The 22,208-nt window shown below is 42.2% G+C and overlaps 1 protein-coding gene across 1 annotated transcript in view; it reads right to left on the reverse strand.

Moving 5' to 3' along the window:
• The window catches only part of STUM (stum, mechanosensory transduction mediator homolog), a 149,217-nt gene that overhangs the window by 37,397 nt on the left and 89,612 nt on the right, over positions 1-22,208 (reverse strand). Inside the window, exon 2 of the mRNA XM_073628303.1 lies at positions 9,793-9,972. Within this exon, the coding sequence (XP_073484404.1) occupies positions 9,793-9,972 (180 nt within the window). The remainder of the gene's footprint in view (positions 1-9,792; positions 9,973-22,208) is intronic.

Here is a 22,208-nt window from a genome sequence, read left to right on the forward strand (position 1 = left end):
ATTGTCCTTTCAAAGAGTATCTGTTAAAAACAAGGGTTTAGTTTGCACACATTTTCAAATACATAAGGCACCCCTATTTTGGGACTGACTAGAGCAGCAGGTAGAGAGCAAAGTAAAAGTGAGTATATACTGCTAGGGTGGGGGGGATAAAGCAAAGGCATACACAACATTGCCTCTAATCACTAATTCTAACAAAAGACCTTCTTGCAAACATCTACAGTACATTTAAAATAATAAAGTACATTTGCCCAATGAGAGGAGGCAGACAGAGGAAGTGGGGAATAGGGGGAGTTTGATGGAAGTGGTGACAAACATGAACGTAAATGGCCACATTGAACAGATTGATTCCTTATAGGTCTCCATACATCTTTAATTGCCACCCAAGAAGAATTTAAAAGTTACTTTTTAGCTTAAACAAAGGTAAGCCAATGATGTATCGTTGCACAGATGAGTTATCATGCACCCATCAGAGTAAAACTAAATAAATGTAAATGTAATGCCAAATGTTTGCCTAATTCATTCTGGCTTAGGACCCTAACAAAAATAATTCACAGTTCATTGATGGATGAGACAGGTTTCCGCAGAGCTGCGAAGCACAAGAATATCGCACAGCGTCTACCAGCCTCTTCAATTTATATGCCAGACAATGACCTTTTTATTTTTCACAACACAAAAAGGAATCTGTTCCCATTCTGTATGATAATTTCCTGACACACAAAGCTAAAAAAAGACCCGAGTTTATACAGTAAAATGTAACTGGATGTCTTCTGTTATTAAAATGTAGGTAATGTCTCCCCTCCCCCCTTCTTCTCATCCCAGAAGGGGGTAAATGAGAATATGCTAGTATAAGGGGACACCAGAGGCTCATTAAAAAAAAAAGAAATCTTTACTAAGACAGCCCCTGGCAAAAGACGCTGAAGCTCTGGGGAGGAGATTTAGCCATCTGCCTAAAGGCTGCACATCAAGCAGGGCACTGTCTGTCTCCTGTGGCTGGATGATGTTTGTGGATGGGAGATCACAAGGGAAATGGAGAAAAGTGGGTCAAAAAAAGCTGGTGCCTCCGTAGTCATAGTCAGCAAAAAAAAACTGTCAACTGCACAGACTCCAGAAATTGTCAAAGAATACAAGTGAAAAAAAAAAAAATCAAGGAGATTTTTGTTTACAACATACTTTTTTTAACGACCAGTCCTCGACTATGGGCCTCAAGATCATAAATAGCTGCATTAACCTATAGGCTGAGACTCCAATGTTCAGATCCTGCAATTATTTATCTAGAGTCACCACGTACATTTTATAACTCTACCTGACATGGTTCCTGAGAAACTTGTCTAGCTGTATAAAATAACCCAGCGGTACACCCTCCAGGAACACTCTCCTTCCTATTATTGCTTTGCGCACTTTTTGTCAGTTCATCATGTTAATGTGTATGTACACAGCCCAGGCTGCAGTGGCGTCGCTAGGGGGTGGCTTTTGGGGCTATAGCCTCGAATCTGGGGCCCATAGCCCTGAGTCTCTGCAGGGGTCCCCAAGGGGAGGGGAGGCTCTCTGGGGACCCTAATGTAAGTGGAGGGCTCTCTGGGGACCCTCATGCAAGGGGGAAGCTCTCTGGTGACCCTGATTTTAAGAGGGGCTCTCTGGGGACCCTGATTTTAAGGGGGGGCTCTCTGGGGACCCTGATGCAAGGGGGAGGCTCTCTGGGGACCCTGATGCAAGGGGGAGGCTCTCTGGGGACCCTGATGCAAGGGGGAGGCTCTCTGGGGACCCTGATGCAAGGGGGAGGCTCTCTGGGGACCCTGATGTAAGGGGGGCTCTCTGGGGACCCTGATGTCAGTGGGGGGCTCTCTGGGGATATACACACACACACACACATATATTACTGTATATACATGTGTATGCCCGCCCAAGCGTATGACTTTCTTTACTATGCTGCTATGGGCTCTAGCCCCAGATCTTTTGTAGACCTAGCAGCGCCCCTGCCAGGCTGCATAAGAAAGCAGGGGAAGTTGTATGGCTCATCTTGGCTCAAGTCAGATTGGTGAGCACTAAAAATTTCAGGCGTGAATAAGAGTTCAAGGTCAAGCAATACTTTTTTCCCCCATGCAAATACACTATATGACCAAAAGTTTTGGACATCTGACCATCACACAAAAGCTTGTTGACCATCACACAAAAGCTTGTTGACCATCACACATATCCTCCTCCTAAATGACCTATATAGACCTTGGCTATGATCTGTTAATGTATTGCTGTTCATTGCTATATTATTCTTTAGGAAGCAATCTATTTTATGGTATTGTAGGTGGAATTGCAGAGCATGTGAGCTCTCAAGCTATCTTGAGGGTTAGGCCCCTTTCACACTGAGGCGCTTCTAAACTGCCAGTAAAACACTGAGCGCTTTTGAAGAGCTTTCCATTCATTTCAATAGAGAGAGGTGTCTTTTCACCGCCCTGCCAGTGCACTACCCCAGTGTGAAAGCATTCATTGATTTGAATGAAAATATGTTTTTCGTGAGCTTTTCAGGTGCTTTTTTTTAGCGTGAAAGCGCCTGAAAAGCACCTTCATTGGTCATCTGCACCCCAACCCCCCCATACACACAGTTTTTGGGCCCTTTTCCCACTATTTATTTCAATAAATTTTATTTAACCACTTGCTTACTGGGCACTTAAACCCCCCTCCTATCCAGACCAATTTTCAGCTTTCAGCGCTGACGCACTTTGAATGGCAATTGCGCGGTCATACAACACTGTACCCAAATTAAATTTTTATCATTTTTTCACCACAAATAGAGCTTTCTTTTGGTGGTATTTGATCACCTCTGCATTTTTTACTTTTTGTTAAAAAAATTTAAAAAACTGAATTAAAAAAAAATAAAAAATATTTTTTTATATTTTGTTATAAAAAATTTAAAACAGGTAATTTTTCTCCTTCATTGATGTACGCTGATGAGGCAGCAGTGATGGGCAATGATAGGCGGCAGTGATGGGCACTGATGGGTGGCAGTGATGGGCACTGATGGGTGGCAGTGATGGGCAGCACTGCTAGGTGGCACTGATTGGCACTACAGGTGGGCATTGATAGGTGGCACTTGTGGGCATTGATAGGTGGCACTTGTGGGCACTGTTAGGTGGCACTGTGGGCACTGTTATGCGGCACTATTAGGTGGCACTGATGAGGCAGATGTGCCTCTTCCACTTCGGGACCGATGTCCCTCACATTCAAGCCGGTGATCGGCTTTTTTTCTACTCACACTGTCAGCGTGAGTAGAAAAAAAAAACGATTACCGATCTTTTGTTTACATCATGTGATCAGCTGTCATTGGCTGACAGCTGATCACATGACAAGGGGCCGGGACCGGCCCCTTACTTAGATCAGTGATCACCTGAGTCTCAGTGACTCGGTGATCACAGCGCGCTCGGCGCGCCCTGTAGGGCGCGTGCACAGGGGAGGCCATCATATGACGGCCTACCGGGAATGCAGGTCCGCGCCGTGGCTGTCATTCGGCCATAGCACGGATGTGAAGTGGTTAAATTTATTATCACCCTGGTATACATACACTGCATATTGTGTAATTAATTTGTTTTTGTTTTTTCACTCTATTATATTATGTTCATGTGTATAATTATTCATATTAGATAAAGAAAATTGTATATTTCCTTACATGCGTAACAGGCACAGATCCTGAGGAAGCGAGACCTTTGTGAAATGCGTCTATTGCTTTACATCTATTGCTATACAACTATATATGTTTTCTATGTACCTATAAGAAACGAAGTCCCAATTGATTTTATTGTGTTTATAACTTTGTTTAAAACGAACACTGTGATTTTTACCTTTAAAGTGTTACTAAACCCACAACAGTAAAATAAGTCTGGATATGCAGTAAAGCATGCTTGTTATACTCACTGTGGAACCTAAAGGGTTATTCGTCTGTGTTGTGCAAAAAGGCTGTTAGATCCTGTCTCCTGATCCTCCACTTCTTCCAGAGTCCCCAAACCAGAGGCTAGGGGAGGCTAGGGGACAAGCTGCACATGCCCTGTTTGGTGTGTATTGTTAGAGATTTTATTTTTTCTTGGGAGAGTGCATATGATCAGCACAGGGCCAATTAGCACTGTCCAGACAGAGGGTCAGGGGTCTTGCATCCTCATAGGACAATAATGGAAGAATGAAAACTCCTACAAGCTTTAACCAAACACAGATAGAAGTCACAAGACTGCTATATACTGCTGATGAGAAAAGGTATTTAGCAGTTTATATTTACTAAAACTATTGCATTTCCATGTTCTATGTGCTGTGGGAGACCAGATATAGTGAATACAGGGTCCTGGATTTAGTAACACTTTAAGTGTATGTACTCTCTTGAGGCACATTTAAAGTCCCTTTTTTCTGTTCCCCCTTCATTGAGGTGATTAGGGAATATTACTATATTCAATATTTATGTTAGGGATGGTGCCACCAAGAGATAATTATATGTGCAGTGCCTTAAAAAAGTATCCATACCCCTTAAAATTTTCCACATTTTGTCATGTTACAACCAAAAACGTAAATGTATTTTATTAAGATTTTATGTGATGGACCAACACAAAGTGGCATATAATTGTGAAGTGTAAGGAAAATGATAAATGGTTTTCAACATTTTTTATGTGAAAAGCGTGGTGTGCATTTGTATTCTTCCCCCTTTACTCTAAAACCTCTAACTAAATCTAGTGGAACCAAGTCACCTAATTAGTAAATACTGTGTGTAATTTAATCTCAGTATAAATACAGCTGTTCTGTGAAGCCCTCTGAGGTTTGTTAGAGAACCTTAGAGAACAAACAGGATCATAAAGGCCAAAGAATACACCAGACAGGTCAGGGATACAGTTGAGAAGAAATTTAAAGCAGGGTTAGGTTATAAAAAAATATCCCAAGCTTTGAACATCTCACAGAGCACTGTTCAATCCATCATCCCAAAATGGAAAGAGTATGACACAACTGCAAACCTAACAAGACATGGCCGCCCACCTAAACTGACAGGCCGGGCAAGGAGAGCATTAAACAGGGAAGCAGCCAAGAGGTCCATGGTAACTCTGAAGGATTTGCAGGGATCCACACAGCTCAGGTGGAAGAATCTGTACACAGGACAACTATTAGTCGTGCACTCCACAAATCTGGCCTTTATTGAAGAGTAGCAAGAAGAAACCCCTTGTTGAAAGAAAGCCATAAGAATTCCCATTTTTAGTTGGCAAGAAGTCATGGGGGGACACAGCAAACATGTGGAAGAAGGTGCTCTGGTGAGATGAGACCAAAATTTAACTTTTTGGCCTAAAAAAAAACTCTATGTGTGGCGGAAAACTAACATTGCACATCACCCTGAACACACTGTCTCCTCCATGAAACATGGCGGTGGCAGCATCATGTTGTGGGGATGCTTTTCTTCAGCAGAGACAGGGAAGCTGGTCAGAGTTAATGGGAAGATGGATGGAGCCAAATACAGGACAATCTTAGAAGAAAACCTGTTAGGCCCCTTTCACACTGGGGCGGTTTGCAGGCGTTATTGCGCTAAAAATACCGCCTGCAAACCGCCCCTAAACAGCCTCCCCTGTTTGTTCAGTGTGAAAGCCCGAGGGCTTTCACACTGAAGCGGTGCGCTTGCAGGAGAAGAAAAAATCTCCTGTCAGCCGCATCTTTGGAGCGGTGAAGGAGCGGTGTATTCACCGCTCCTAAACCGCTCCTGCCCATTGAAATCAATGGGACAGCGCGGCTATACCGCGGCAATACCGCGGCTATAGCCGCGCTATACGAGTGGATTTAACCCTTTTTCGGCCGCCAGCGGGGGGTTAAAACCGCACCTCTAGCGGGCGGATACCGCGGTAAAACAGCGCTAAAAATAGCGCTGTTTTACCGCCGACGCCCCCTACCGCCCCAGTGTGAAAAGGGCCTTAGAGTCTGCAAAAGACTTGAGACTGGGGTGGAGGTTCACCTTCCAGCAGGACCCTAAACATACAACCTGAGCTACAATGGAACGTTTTAGATCAAAGCATATTCATGTGTTAAAATCGTCCAGTCAAAGTCCAGACCTAAATCCATTTAAGAATATGTGACAAGACTTGAAAATTACTGTTCACAGATGCTCTCCATCCAATCTGACAGAGCTTAAGCTATGTTGCAAGGAAGAATGGGCAAAAATGTCACTCTGTAGATGTGCAAAGCTGGTAGAGACATCCCCAAAAAGACTTGCAGCTGTAATTGCAGCAAAAGGTGGTTCTACAAAGTATTGTTTGTAAAAAAATGTTGAAAACCATTTTATCATTTTCCTTCTACTTCACAATTATGTGCCACTTTGTGTTGGTCTATCACATAATATCCTAATGAAATATAGTTACGTTTTTGTTTGTAACATGACAAAATTTGGAAAATTTCAAGGGGTATGAATACTTTTTCAAGGCACTGTATGTTACTTGGGGGAACTCCACCATTTCTATTTATTTCAACCATCACACATGAGTTTGTTTGACATCCGATTCCAAAACCATGAACATTAATATGGAGTTATAACACGGTCTGCTCTTCAATGAAGGCTTTCCACAAGATTTTGGAGGGTGGGATTTTGTGGAATTTTAGTGAAAATAGCATTTGTAAGGTCAGGTACAGAATTTGGATAAGGATACCTGACTTGCAATCAGTGTTCCAATTCAACCCAAAGGTGTTCAATAAAATTGAGGTCAGCTCTGTGCAGACCACTTAAGTTCCTCCTCACCAAGCTCATCACACCATGTCTTTTTGGAGCTTTGTGCACAGGGTACAGTCAAGATGGAACAGAACAAGGCCTTCCCAAAACTGTTCACAGGTACACAATCTTTTAATATGTGTTTGAATGTTGTAGTGTTAACAGTCAGTACCCTTCAATGGGATGTCCACACAATTTGGCCATATAGTAGGTGTGATGGTCAGGAGTCTACAAACTTTTAACCACATTGTGTATTTGGACTTTTTGCCTTAGTTAATCAGTCTAAATATGTAGAGAACCATATATCATGTATCTCATGACAAGAAATATACATACAAGAGTATATTCGTTTTATCTGTTAGAAGACTTCTGTACTTTATACACTATCATCCTTGTTGGAGGATTGTTGAAATTATACTTGAGCAATTAAGATATTGGAGATATTGTGGTGCAAGACATCTTTACCTTTTATGGACTCATTGCGGAGTGTGCCTATTACTAGTGTGTTTGGATTAATGATAATACTGATCCTCATTTGCAAAGAGAATAGCAAGATTATAGATCTATATTATCCCACTCTTAGCACAATTTTACCACATCCACAATTTACCACAGCATGTTTGGTGCTCTGCCTCATTACTGTCCTCTGAGTGTTTAAGGGGACCCTGTCAGTAAGGCTGTGCAGGACCCCATGATTACTAATGGCAACCCTGCATGTGCACAATAAAAAAGGACATTGGTGGGGATGATTTTGAAGGAATGTAGCCCTGGGTAAGGCTGAACAGTAAAGAAATAGAAAACCTCTTCTCACTCTAAACAGAATTATTTTTCTTTTTAAAAAAGAACTTTGGACAGAGTTTAAAAGGCATGAAAGAGGAACCTCAGAGACTGGAAAATCTAGGCAAGTAGCTAATGTGGGGAATACATTCCTGACCTGCTTAGGTCTATCCACATTTGGCTGAAGCAGAAATCAATTAAGCCAGTGTGTCTTTATGGGCAGCCTACTGTCTAAAGCTGGACAACCCTCTAGGCAGGAGAAGACCACCAGGAGAATCCACAGGGACCAATTGACAGCGATGGGCCAAAAAGCTGCAGATACCCTATAGACCGATGCTCTGCAACACCCCATCCCCTAACTTTGAACTGAAAATGTAAACTGATCCAAAACACTTTTAGGGTGCTTAGCAGGGTTGAGAACAACTTGGTGAGCACCCTAAAGATGTCCATGCAAGGCCATGGTGTGTATAAACCATGAACGTAGAATGAAGGAAAGAAATTGTGGAAGGAAAGCAAAAAAAAAACAAAACAGAGAGAACATATGTTTATGGAGTGTTCCTGTTACTGAACTCAGAACCTCCAATCTTGAGGCATAAATACTGTTACAATGGCAACCTATCCAGCATGGACATGTATACCATTATGACACTTCTGTCCCATACAGTGATATGAATCAGCGCTATGGTTTCCAGACAGAAAAACAGAATTCCTCCACGCACTGCATACATTCCACTACAATACATATATTGTGTCTTGTATAAATACTACTGACTGCATCAGCTTCTGTTATGTTTAAAGGATAGAACCGCGGTGATCCTAAATGCTTACATTATTCCTTTGCTAACGATGACAGTTCACATAATTATTACAGTACATTTATACTGTCCTCGTTATGGAGACTGAGTAACATCAGGAGGCCAGATAAGAAAAGGACGGCTCAATTAGTGTGCTAGGTTCCATCCTCAATGCCAGGAAAAACGCATTATAGAAATATAACCCTCTCTGTGTCCTGTTTGCAGTGACATTGGATCGATTAGGAGAATAAGGTTGCATGTTATCCAAGACCACATAAAAAAGGAACAACCGGACTACTCCGCCTTTTGTCCACTATGTTCCACTTTCAGTGTGAGGACCTATATGATCCTTATTTTATCAGTGTGTGTTAAAATTCCTCTCTGGCCATAGACCCCTCTGCCCATTATCCTCCCTACCCTAATGAATTCCCCAATAGTATTTTAAAGAAGAATAACCTAAATGCCAGAAATATTCATGTGACATGCCAGGTTCAGAGTCATCTCTCCCTCGCTGTAGAGTGAGAAAGTTCTTCTTCAGGTGTCCACATCTCTAGTGACACAGGAACTTCCCATTGACTGTATATCAGTGAGGTCCTCAGTGTCCTGAAGACTCCAAAGGCAACATGATGATGTCACAGCATCACCAGCTACTACACTGCTACAGAAGGACCAGGCATCAAACATATATGGAGGACTAGGCTTCCGACAAACACCAGAAAGAAAAAGAGCAAAGAATGGAGACACTGCACACAAGACAGGTAAGTATAAGTAATCTTCGTTTGCAGGCTGCTTCTTTTTGAGTCTGAATTCCCTAGCGTAACTTTAAGGATATACAGTATAAGGCTTTTATTTGGCCACTCATATTTTTATTATAAATATACAAATGAAAAAAATAGAAAAATAAAATTATTGTATTAAATATATTTGTATTACTGAAATTGTGTTTACATTGCAATACCACAGAGAAAGAATTACTATTATTGACTATCTTTGATCTATGTGCGCTGATAGCAGAGACATAACTAGAACCGTCAGGGCCCCGGTGTAAGAAACCATAAAGCCTCCAACAGTAGCGGAAAGCCAGGGCACGGTCACAAGCGAGACCTTTGCGAACCTGGTAATTCCGCCACTGGTGTCAGGATTTTTTTTTGTTATTTTGTTTATTATTTTTTATCATTTTATTTTATATTTTTTACAATTTTATTTGTTTACATTTTTTAGAAGCCCCATTGGGGAGCTTTGGTGAAATATTAGGGGTCCAAACAGACACTGTTTCACCTTTGAGACAGAGAAAAGAGATTAAGGACACAACTCTCAATCTCCTTCTCTGTAGCCTGAGCAGCACAGAATGAATGGTCAGGAATAGCTCTGTCCCATTCATTCATAAACTGAAGTATATTACACACAGTTTACTATGCCTCAGTTATGAATGAGTAAGTAATTTGTACGGAGTCAGTTAGTTCCCTGTCTGACTTTACTTCTTTGGACTTTTTATGTAAAATATGAGACACTCACTTGCCAGGATGACCATGTCCATTCCCCAGAATATGCTCATGATCCAGCCAACCATGACAATAGCTGTGAGGATCTGGATGAGGGCAGCAGCTATATTCAGCCAAAAGACGCAGCATATGTGTCGGTCGGGGAGGTCTGTCCTGGCTCCGCACAGCACAGTGAATGCTGATACAAACGTCCCTGAAAACAGAGAGAAAAAGAGACAGGTCAGATATGGTGACCCTGGGGGAAAGCAACTGGCAACAAAAATGATACAGTCTAATGGAACAGACTGAGAAATCATACAGGAAATCATCAATAATTCAGGCTGTTTGGGTTATATTTATACCAGATTAAACATTAGCCGTCACTAATGGATTTTCTTTTTTATTTTATATGAAAATTTCCAGGTGAGGGCTAAATGTTTCCGATTTTTTTTAATGTTTGAAATGAGGCTAACTTCAAAACAATTTTTATTTCTTAAAGCGTAGTTGCACCCAAAATTGGAAGCTTCGCTTATCTGCCTCTCTCCCCCCCCCCCTCCGGTGCCAAAATTCAGGGGGGAGGGGAGAGCGGGTACCTATTTTTGACAGGTACCCATCCCCACTTTTGAGAGATCTCACGGCGAGATCACTCGGAAGTTCGCCCCCCTCCTTCCCCCACCACCAGGCCATATAGAAAGCGTAGCGCACTTCGCGCATCCACAGTAGGGAAACGGCTGTGAACTTGAAAGGCTTCACTGCCGGTTTCCCCTACCACGAATGGTGGTGGTAGCACCTGAGAGCCCATAGAACCATCGGCTGGGGTGCCCACATCGCTGGATTCCAGGACAGGTAAGTGTCCTAATATTAAAAATCAGCAGTTACAGTATGTGTAGCTGCTGATTTTACATTTTTTGCTAGGGGGGGGCAGAACTCCACTTTAAAAGATCACTTCAAAAAACCAATAGTTCCAAGAGATGTCACCTACCTGTCCATGCCTGTTGCTTTTCATATTGGACGTGCTTTAAGGACAATTGTATTGTCAGTACAGTCATCCGTTATATGACCCCCTCCTCCCCGAACACGGCCGCTAAACTATTACAGTGTCCTGAAAAAGTATTCATACCCCTGGAAATTTTTCAAATTTTGTCATGTTAAAACCAAAAATGTAAATGTATTTTAATTGGGATTTTATGTGATAGACCAACACAAAGTGGCACATAATTGTGAAGTGGAAGGAAAATGATAAATGGTTTTGAAAATTTTTTACAAATAAATCTGTGAAAAGTGTGGCGTGCAATTGTATTTGTAGAACCACCTTTCGCTGCAATTACAGCTGCAAGTCTTTTTGGGGACGTCTCTACCAGCTTTACACATCTAGAGTGACATTTTTGCCCATTTGTCTTTGCAAAATATCTCAAGCTCTGTCGGATTGGATGGAGAGCGTCTGTGAAGAGCAATTCTCAATTGGATTTAGGTCTGGACTTTGACCGGGCCATTCTAACACATGAATATGCTTTGATCTAAACCATTTCATTTTCAGCTCTGGCTGTATGTTTAGGCCTCATGTACACTGCTGCTGGTAAACAGACAATTAGGAGCAGTTGGGCATTTTTTTCAGCTTCCCCTGAACTCTCCTTTATGTTATCTTATCAGTACATGTACACAGGGTCCTTTATAGTCTTAGCCAAAAAATGGGTTCAGACAGATGTTCAGAGGCATTTGAAACGCAAATTGCCTGTAACAGCCTGAAACGCTGCTAAACATGGTAACTCGCATTTAGCAGCGTTTCTTTTCCAGACGTGTTTCATTTTAACAAAAAAAATAAAACGTGGCTAAACGCGACTAAACACGGCATGTAAACGCGGCTACTAGGACGTTTTTAGATACCGGTTTCTAGCTGTCAAGTTAAATCGTTCAGGAGAGGTTGAACAACATCCCATGTACATGCAGCCTTAGGGTCGTTGTCCTGTTGGAAGGGGAACCTCCATCCCAGTCTCAAGTCTTTTGCAGACTCTAACATGTTTTCTTCTAAGATTGCCCTGTATTTGGCCAGCTGCACTATCCCTGCTGAAGAAAAGCATCCCCACAATATGATGCTGCCACCTCCATGTTTCAAGGTGGGGATGGTGTGTTCAGGATGATGTGCAGTGTTAGTTTTCCGCCACTCATAGTGTTTTTCTTTTAGGCCAAAAAGTAAAATTCTGGTCTCATCTGACCAGAGCACCTTCTTCCACATGTTTGCTGTGTCCCCCACATGACTTCTCGCCAACTGCAAAAGAGAATTCTTATGGCTTTCTTTCTACAATGGCTTTCTATTTGCTACTCTACCATAAAGGCCAGATTTGTGAAGTGTACGACTAATAGTTGTCCTGTGGACAGATTCTCCCACCTGAGCTGTGGATCTCTGCAGCTCCTCCAGAGTTACCATTGGCCTCTTGGCTGCATCTCTGATTAATGCTCTCCTTGCCCGGCCTGTCAGTTTAGGTGGACGGCCATGTTTTGGTAGGTTTGCAGTTGTGCCATACACTTTCTATTTTTGGATAATGGCTTGAACAGTGCTCAGTGAGATATTCAAAGCTTGGGATATTTATTTATAACCTAACCCTGCTTCAAACTTCTCCACAACTTTATCCCTGACCTGTTTGGCGTGTTCCTAGGGCTTTGTGATGCTGTTTGTTCACAAAGGTTCTCTAACAAACCTCTGAGCGCTTCACAGAACAGCTGTATTTATACTGAGATTAAATTACACACAGGTGGACTCTATTTACTAATTAGGTGACTTCTGAAGACAATTGGTTCCACTAGATTTTAGTTAGGGGTATCAGAGTAAAGGGGGCTGAATACAAATGCACCCCAAACTTTTCACATATTTATTTGTAAAAAATGTTAAAAACCATTTATCGTTCTCATTCCACTTCACAATAATGTGTCACTTTGTGTTGGTCTATCACATAAAATCCCAATAAAAATACATTTACGTTTTTGGTAGTAACATGACAAAATGTGGAAAATTTTAAGGGGTATGAATACTTTTTCAAGGCACTGTATACAGTACCTACCTGTACTGACTCTTACGAGAGTTAAAGTGATACTTAGTCACACCGGTGCGACTTGTCATGCGATTTGATAGTTTCAAATCACATAGACAAGTTAGACCCTATTGTCTGCAATGGAAGTGGACAAATCGGTGCAACTCCGATGGATTCGGAGTCGCACCAATTTTGAAAGTAGTTCTTGCACTACTTTTTGCAAGTTCAGGTACAACTTGCATAGACATCTGTGCATGAAGTCACACAGATGTCTTCCAAGTAGCACCTGTAGTAGTAGTACTTTGAAATTGTGCTACATCATTTGATGTCGGGATCGGTGTGACCAGGGTGTAAAGGCTACAGATTTTTTTTTTTTTTTTATGAAAAAGAGATAATACCTACTCTGTAGGATATTGCACAGAACGTTTGCTTTTCTCTACTTCTGGCAGTCCCCCACTGGTGCTTTCAGCTTCTCCCTCCTCTGGGAATCTCCTGTAGCAAGCTAGGTGCTAAGGTGACACCTATGCATGTGAGCTCCTGAGCTGGGCTGTGTGCGTCCATAGGCACTCACAGCGCAGTAAGCCATGCCCCTGCTCCCTTCTCACAGGAGTTTGACTGACAGAAGCAGGAACCTATGGTTCTTGCTGCCCCCAGTTTTTCCTGTGAAAGCAAGAAGTGAATGGAGTGGTGCTGGAGCCAGAGACAGAGCTGGAATGGTGACATGGGTCCATGTTTTTTCTTTTTTGGGACAAGAGAGGTATGACTGGTAGAGGAGTGGTTTATTTTTCTATAATGAAGAGAATGCATGAAGGTAAAAAATGTTTGGACTTTAGGACCACTTTAACCCCTTTGCGCCGGCACTTCCCGGCCCTTTAAGAGGTTTCAGATGCCGGAGGGGGGGGGCAGGGTTTATGATCATGTGACTGCTGTGATTGGCTGTCACGGCGATCACATGATCGGAAAACTCCCCTAGGCGCTGACAGTATAATATGCGGCCTCTCGGCAGGGGGGCCTTGGCCCCGAGCGGCTACATATTTACGTACCAATTAGCCAACACAGCTGTCCTGAGAGTGTGCCCCCCCACACTCCCGACAGTTACCGGCGGCTAAGAAGTGATTGGGAGCTTTCCGATCATGTGATCGACGTGACTTCCTGGCATCTGAAACCTCTTACAGGGCCAGGAGGCAGGGCAGGGTTTATGATCATCTGACTGTCGTTATTGGCTGTCACAGCAATCACATGATCATAAAGCTTAAGAAGCGATTGGGAGCTTTCCCGTTAGCCGCCAGTAACTGTTCCGGGAGCGTGCAGGGTGCACGCTCTTGGCACAGCTGTGTCTGCTAATTGGTATGCAAATATGTGGCCGATCAGCACCAAGGCGCACCCGCCAAGAGGCCGCATATAAAAAAGAAAAATAATGCAAATAATAAACAGCAGAATGCAGTATGTAATTATTTTATTTTTGCCCTTAGTTACTCTTTAATTGAATCACATAAATGTGAATCTGACCTTTTTTTTCACCATGTCCCAAAGTGCCTTTTACAAGTAACGTGACATTTCTCATATTACACATGAGGAGGATTCTACAGAAGAGAATGTTATCTCTATTAATAATATATGATATGTAGACATGATGTTTGGAGACAGCGTACTGCCATGAGATGCATTATATCCTCATTCTGAGAAATGTCAAGGACATCTTAAGATGTTTATAGCAAATACTGTATCTCTTTCTGGGTATAGTAATAAGATAAGGCAGTAAGAAAATCTTTTGCATATTGTCATACTATAACACAACGTTAAATTGGATAGCTCTGCTCTTCGGAAATGCATTGTGGGTAAACGTTTTAGGTATGATTTCCAGAGGCGCAATGCACCTCTCCATGAAAGAATCACTATGAATGGGGATTATTATTGGTTGTCATTCACTTCACTCGCTTAATTCTCTTGATAGTCCAACTTTTCCCAAGCTCCATCATTGCCCATGCATCAATGCAAAAATTACAGGTTACTCCTACAATAAACCCAGTTATCTGATATATTCCTTTGTTTTCTGCCTGTGCATGTCCATAACTCAAGCAAATCAACCCTTAGGCTAGGTTTCCACTATTACGACCCCAAAATTGCGCGATTTACAGTGCGACTTTGCAATTTTTGCTGCGATATCATGCGACCGGTGAGAACCGTGTGAGAACAAGTCGCACTGAAGTTGGAACAAAGTAATGCAAAAAACTTTTTTGGAGTCGCTGCGACTTGAGTCGCACCAATTAGATCGGGGACCATTGAAATACATGGGTTTTGACTTGTCATGTGACTTCACATGTGTCAAGTCGCACAACAACTCGCAGTAGTGGAAACAGAGCCTTATGCCGCATACACAGGATCAGAATTTCGGCCCGCAAAAGACAGATGAGAGTTTTTTGTCGGAAAATGCAACCGTGTGTATGCTCCATTGGACTTTTGCTGGCCGAATTCCAGCCAGCAAAAGATTAAGAGCATGTTCTTAATTTTTTGGTCAGGAAAAATTCCAACACGCAAAATTCCTTCGCATGCTCATAAACAATTCGAAGCATCCTCGATAGCACTGAACTTCATTTTCTCGGCTCGTCGTAGTGTTGTACGTCACTGCGTTCTTGATGGTCGTAAGTTCAGCGAACTTTTGTGTAACCGTGTGTAGGCAAGGCAAACTTGAGCGGAATCCCGTGGGAAAAGCCGTCATATCTTTTTCCGACGAGAAGTCCGATCGTGTGTACGCGGCATTACAGTATTTTCCAAGTGTGTAAGATCAGACTCTACTCCAAAGGGAACGTATAATCAATTATTTTAGATCCACGTATAAAACAGACCAGCTTGATGTAGTTATTATTGTGTGTTAAAGCAAAAGTAAACCACGTAGGGTTGGGGCCCCCAGGATTTTTTTTATGTGGCACTACCCCCGATGGGGTTGCAGATGACTGGTCATAGGCCATAGGTCATAAATCCACAAAGCTCCTGATTCACTCCCTAGTTATCTCTCACCTCGACTACTGCAACTCCCTCCTCATTGGCTTACCTTTAAATAGACTATCCCCCCTTCAGTCTATCATGAATGCTGCTGCCAGACTCATCCACAAACCGCTCAGTGTCTGCTACCCCTCTCTGCCAATCCCTCCATTGGCTGCCACTCGCCCAACAAATTAAATTCAAAATACTAACAATAAGTTACAAAGCCATCCACAACTCTGCCCCCAGGTGCATCACTAGCCTAGTCTCAAAATACCAACCTCATGGCCCTCTTCGTTCCTCCCAAGACCTCCTGCTCTCTAGCTCCCTCATCACTTCCTCCCATATCTGCCTCCAGGACTTCTTCCGAGCCTCGCCCATCCTCTGGAATTCCCTACCCCAAATCTGTCAGACTGTCTCCAAATTTATCCACTTTTAGGCGATCCCTAAAAATTTCCTCTTCAGGGAAGCCTATCCTGCCACCATCTAACAACTGCACTATTTTCTCCATTAGCTCATCCCCCACAGCTATTACCCTTTTTGTATAACTTGACCCTCCCTCCTAGATTGTAAGCTCTATTGAGCAGGGCCCTCTGATTCCTCCTGTAATGAATTGTATTGTAATTGTACTGTCTGCCCTAATGTTGTAAAGCGCTGCGTAAACTGTTGACGCTATATAAATCCTGTATAACAATAATAATAATAATAATAATGACTGCTGCACAGCCAGGCACACAACCTCAGCTAGCATCCAATGCAATGGCCAGTCCTTGAGCTTTGTTCTTATGTTTTATTAGAGGGGGTAATAACTTTGAAAGGGATAGGAATTATGGGATGCCCAACTTGACAACAACAAAATCAGGGACAACTTCCTCTCTATATACACCGCTCCACTTTATTCTTCTGCTATATCTTGTACAACTCCAATTGATTCCGCCTCTTTGAATTGTACAACTCTGACTGATTGATCTAACAGTCTTTGTTAAATCAGCAACAGCCCCCTACAGGCTAGGAACTCTCGGTTTGGAAAGTAGCACAATGTGGTGTGAACTGCATCCTAGAGTTCCTCCACTACCCTGTAGAGAGTGATCTCAGCTCTACCACTGCAGGAAATGCTAGCTCACCTGACTGCCTCTTCACCAGCCCACCTGGCTGCTTCTATTCACCAGCCTCCCCGACTGACTCTTCACCATTCTCCCCGACTGGTGATCTCCCAGGACAAGGTAGGGAACACTTAAGCACACCACTATCTTCCAGAGAGACCTGCTACATGTGGTAGTCTCTCCCTTTGCAAGTCTCTGCACCATGCTGTAGTACTCACACTGTCCTCTCCTTGCTCCTGCTGTCTCTCAGGGAAGCCTCCTTCCAACTTCTCCTGTGGTAAGATCCTTCCAGGCCAGCCACCTGATCCCTCGAGGGCCACCAACAGTTTTCTCAGCACTACATTTCCATCTTCTACCCGACTCCCCTTCCAGCATGACTCATCCAGAATTAAGGGCTCACTTAGTTCCCTGCCAGGCCCACTGCCTGGGGATTGGCTATCTTCCGCCAAATATGCAGAACAACCCCCTTAGCCTCCACCCTCTAGTCTCTAGAATGTTCTCCAACTTTCTAGATCCAGGGGGAGGCACCAGAGAGCTGTCTGTATGAGTCATGCTGCCCTGAACTCTAATAACCCTGACCCAATTATAGTCTCACTGGTTAAGTATGGGTCAGGATATGGTTTACCTACTCTCACACTAGTAGCACACTAGAGGGTGCTACATTTATATAATGTGTAAGTATGCTGAGCACATATGCACATTATAATAATAATATTATGCACTTATCTTATAAATGCCCTTCTTCAACACCGGACCAAAGCTTTTTAGCATAGTGTCAATAAGAGTCAACAATAGCCTGACCTTTCGATATGTTTGACCTATAGTAGTTATGGTACTATGCTGCCATCCGGAGTTTGTAGTCAGAATTGCTTCTCTCGTGGGAAACTGAGCTACTTCCAGGAGCCATAGGTGTGCTGCAAGGAAAGAAGAATGCAGATAAAAGGAAAGAGCAGAGTGGCAGAGTGATGAGCTCATCAGTGTACTGCTTCTCTGTTCATTGCCTAGTCACAGGGAGGGAGATAGGGAGGTGACCTGTAAGTAAAAGTGAAACTCCATGAAACTCCAGAATAGAATGATTAGGTCCCCTCCCCTGCTAGACAGGGCTGAGCTGTGTGTCAGAGCTGTGTAAATCTCATGACTGGATGGTCATAAATATGACTCCTTTGACAGGTAAAACAGCCCACATATATGCATTTCATCTGTGCTTTTAGCTGTTTGACTGGAGTTCATCTTTAAAGTTGGCTTCACACATACTGTACACACTGTGATAACATTTTAAAATTTTAATATGAACTAAAGTAACGCAAGGCAATGCACCATCTGTGGTGTGATACCATTCATTTTGAAGTACACTTTAAGTATAGTTGTTATTTAAAGCGGTAGTAAAGAGCCAAAAAAATAAAATAAATTGTGTCCCCCTCCTGTGTATCCCATAATGTACTAGTATGCACCACATACTAGCACATTATGACACACTTACTGTACCTGCATACGGAGCTCTCCAGAGCAGTGCTGTCACAGCACTTCTATCTTCGCCAGGTCTTCCTTCCAGGCTCTGGCTGTTTGAATGGCCAGGGCTGCAATGGCGTCACTGCGCATGTGTAGGTGATGTCATCGGCAATTGCCGATGTCAATATCTTCTAATTGGGGCATGACTAGGAGATATTCATTGTACCTGCAGGGAAGCCTGTAGCATAAGTTTGGCTAGGGGACTTTACTACCACTTTAACTGTTAATTGATTTTAGTTACTTACAGGATATTGTTAACATATTGCTAACATAGTAACATATTATTGTTTCAAAAATAGAGTTTCTAAGGTTAAGGCTCAGTTCACACTAGAACGACTTGTCAGGCGACCTAGGTCGCCTGACAAGTAGCGCCCCGTTCAGTACAATGGAACCGTTCTAATCGGAGCGACGCAAGTCGCTCCGACTTAGAAAAAGGTTCCTGTACGACTTTGGGGGCGACTTGGGGCGACTTGCATAGACTTCTATACAGAAGTCATTTTGCAAGTCGCCCAGGCAGTCGTGTGCAGGTCGCCTCGGTGAGGCGACCTGCAAGTCGTGCCGCCTCTGGTGTGAACCGAGGCTTAAAGTATACATATACACTCTCTCTCTCTCTCTCTCTCTCTCTCTCTCTGTTTAAATGCCTGACTTTCAAATCATCAGCTTTTCCAAAACAACAGAAATAATTAACTTTAATTAGTTCAATAAATTAACTTTATGATAGACGATTTCCGTGAAAAAAAAACACACAGTTTGGTGGCTGAGCCTCGCTGACAGATGTACAAGATCATTAAGTCATCTCATTTATGCATACTGCCTTGTAAACAAGCTACAGAAAGAGAAATTGAATATTCCAGGACAGAGATCTATTTATGAGACTCATAGCTTCAATTTGTTCCCCGCAGATTTACATTAAAAGATGTGCGTGTTAAATATATATTTTTTTTCCCTAACATATTAATTTCTCATCTGCAAATGCTTGATCTGTCGAATCCCTAAGAAGGCAATAATATTTCACTCCTCATTAGTTTCAAACAGCCTTTCTCAACATTACCACATAGGAACCCTTGAAATAACATTTAAGTCTCAGGGAAGCCCTGCTAAATAATCTGTCTATAGCTCCTTCTACATTAGCATGGGCAGGTCTAATAAAAAAAAAAAAAATTATATATATATATACACAAACACACACATATACATATATACTGTGGGGACGGAAAGTATTCAGACCCCCTTACATTTTTCACTCTTTGTTATATTGCAGCCATTTGCTAAAATCATTTAAGTTCATTTTTTTCCTCATTAATGTACACACAGCACCCCATATTGATAGGAAAACACAGAATTGTTGACATTTTTGCAGATTTATTAAAAAAGAAAAACTGAAATATCACATGGTCCTAAGTATTCAGACCCTTTGCTCAGTATTTAGTAGAAGCACCCTTTTGATCTAATACAGCCATGAGTCTTTTTGGGAAAGATGCAACAAGTTTTTCACACCTGGATTTGGGGATCCTCTGCCATTCCTCCTTGCAGATCCTCTCCAGTTCTGTCAGGTTGGATGGTAAACATTGGTGGACAGCCATTTTTAGGTCTCTCCAGAAATGCTCAATTGGGTTTAAGTCAGGGCTCTGGCTGGGCCATTCAAGAACAGTCACGGAGTTGTTGTGAAGCCACTCCTTCATTATTTTAGCTGTGTGCTTAGGGTCATTGTCTTGTTGGAAGGTAAACCTTCGACCCAATAAAAAAGGGGGTTATTCCTGCGCTACCAGATGGGGAAAAAAGATACCGGATGGGGAAAAAAAATAGTAAAGCAATCAAGCGAGATGTGGACTAGGTTTTTTTAGAACTGTATATACCATATATTGCCGGGCAGCTGCATGCACCGAACAAAGGGCTCAGACATAAGCCCAAAAAATGTAAAACGAGAAGGGGGGTGGGGTGGTGCTGCGCTATCCGAAGGGTCTCTGTGGTATATAAATAATCCTTACTGATCAGTATGGTTGAAGTCAATATAAAATAATTATAAACAATACATGTGAATAAATCAAAAATGATAAAATAAAACCAATTCAATGTCTGTTGAAATTATTCAATCCAATAATACAATAAATATAAAGTGCTCGTGCTCTTGTGCCTTATATAAATCTTGAAATATTCCAAGCTAATACATATACTAAAGTGCAAAAGAGACAATATTATCACACAAAATTAGAAGTGTCAGATGTATTCAACAAACAAAACCGCATGGTCGCCTAATCTTAGTGTTGCGACCAGTGCAACAGTGCAAAACGCAGTATAAAGTGATCACGTGAATAAATTAATAATTAATCCAAAGGTTGTTGGTGTCCTAATAAATAAATTGATAAATAATCTGATATCCAAAAAACAAGTCCGTGCAGTCTAAACTCAAAATTGATCAATGGTGCACAAAAAAACAGTGTTCAAACACAGCAGGATAAATGACAGTAAGGTGATGATGTGTAAATGAACCACTCTGTGTCCTCTTCATGCAGCATGCACTAGTGTGGGTAATGGCCCCTTACCTAGCGGTGCTAGGTTAACCGCATATAGGATATAGGATCTCGAGGTCCAGGGTTTCTCCTTTGTCTCTCTATCCAAGTTGGCTGGCTCTGCAGGGTCCTATTGGGGGCTGCATGTATCTGGTTGTGGTCCTAATTGGGGTCCCGGGGCACTGCGACTCCTAGCTCCTCCTCCAAATCACATCTCCAGTGTATGTAAAATAGGACAAAGTACCCAAATAGTGTAGTAGGTTTTTTTCTAAGGGTTACTTTATTCTTATATGCATCATACAAAGGTACTCACATTACTCACATTAAGCAGTTTTTTTCAATAGCGTTGTATCCTACGAGTCACGAACTCGCAAAGGCATTCAGCAGAGAAGGGGAAATAGAAAACAAGCCTATTCCGTCCCTACGCGTGACGTCACGCGTAGGGACGGAATAGGCTTGTTTTCTATTTCCCCTTCTCTGCTGAATGCCTTTGCGAGTTCGTGACTCGTAGGATACAACGCTATTGAAAAAAACTGCTTAATGTGAGTAATGTGAGTACCTTTGTATGATGCATATAAGAATAAAGTAACCCTTAGAAAAAAACCTACTACACTATTTGGGTACTTTGTCCTATTTTACATACACTGGAGATGTGATTTGGAGGAGGAGCTAGGAGTCGCAGTGCCCCGGGACCCCAATTAGGACCACAACCAGATACATGCAGCCCCCAATAGGACCCTGCAGAGCCAGCCAACTTGGATAGAGAGACAAAGGAGAAACCCTGGACCTCGAGATCCTATATCCTATATGCGGTTAACCTAGCACCGCTAGGTAAGGGGCCATTACCCACACTAGTGCATGCTGCATGAAGAGGACACAGAGTGGTTCATTTACACATCATCACCTTACTGTCATTTATCCTGCTGTGTTTGAACACTGTTTTTTTGTGCACCATTGATCAATTTTGAGTTTAGACTGCACGGACTTGTTTTTTGGATATCAGATTATTTATCAATTTATTTATTAGGACACCAACAACCTTTGGATTAATTATTAATTTATTCACGTGATCACTTTATACTGCGTTTTGCACTGTTGCACTGGTCGCAACACTAAGATTAGGCGACCATGCGGTTTTGTTTGTTGAATACATCTGACACTTCTAATTTTGTGTGATAATATTGTCTCTTTTGCACTTTAGTATATGTATTAGCTTGGAATATTTCAAGATTTATATAAGGCACAAGAGCACGAGCACTTTATATTTATTGTATTATTGGATTGAATAATTTCAACAGACATTGAATTGGTTTTATTTTA

The sequence above is a fragment of the Aquarana catesbeiana genome, linkage group LG04 (genome assembly GCF_042186555.1).
Source record: "Aquarana catesbeiana isolate 2022-GZ linkage group LG04, ASM4218655v1, whole genome shotgun sequence".
NCBI classification, from domain to species: Eukaryota; Metazoa; Chordata; class Amphibia; order Anura; family Ranidae; genus Aquarana; species Aquarana catesbeiana.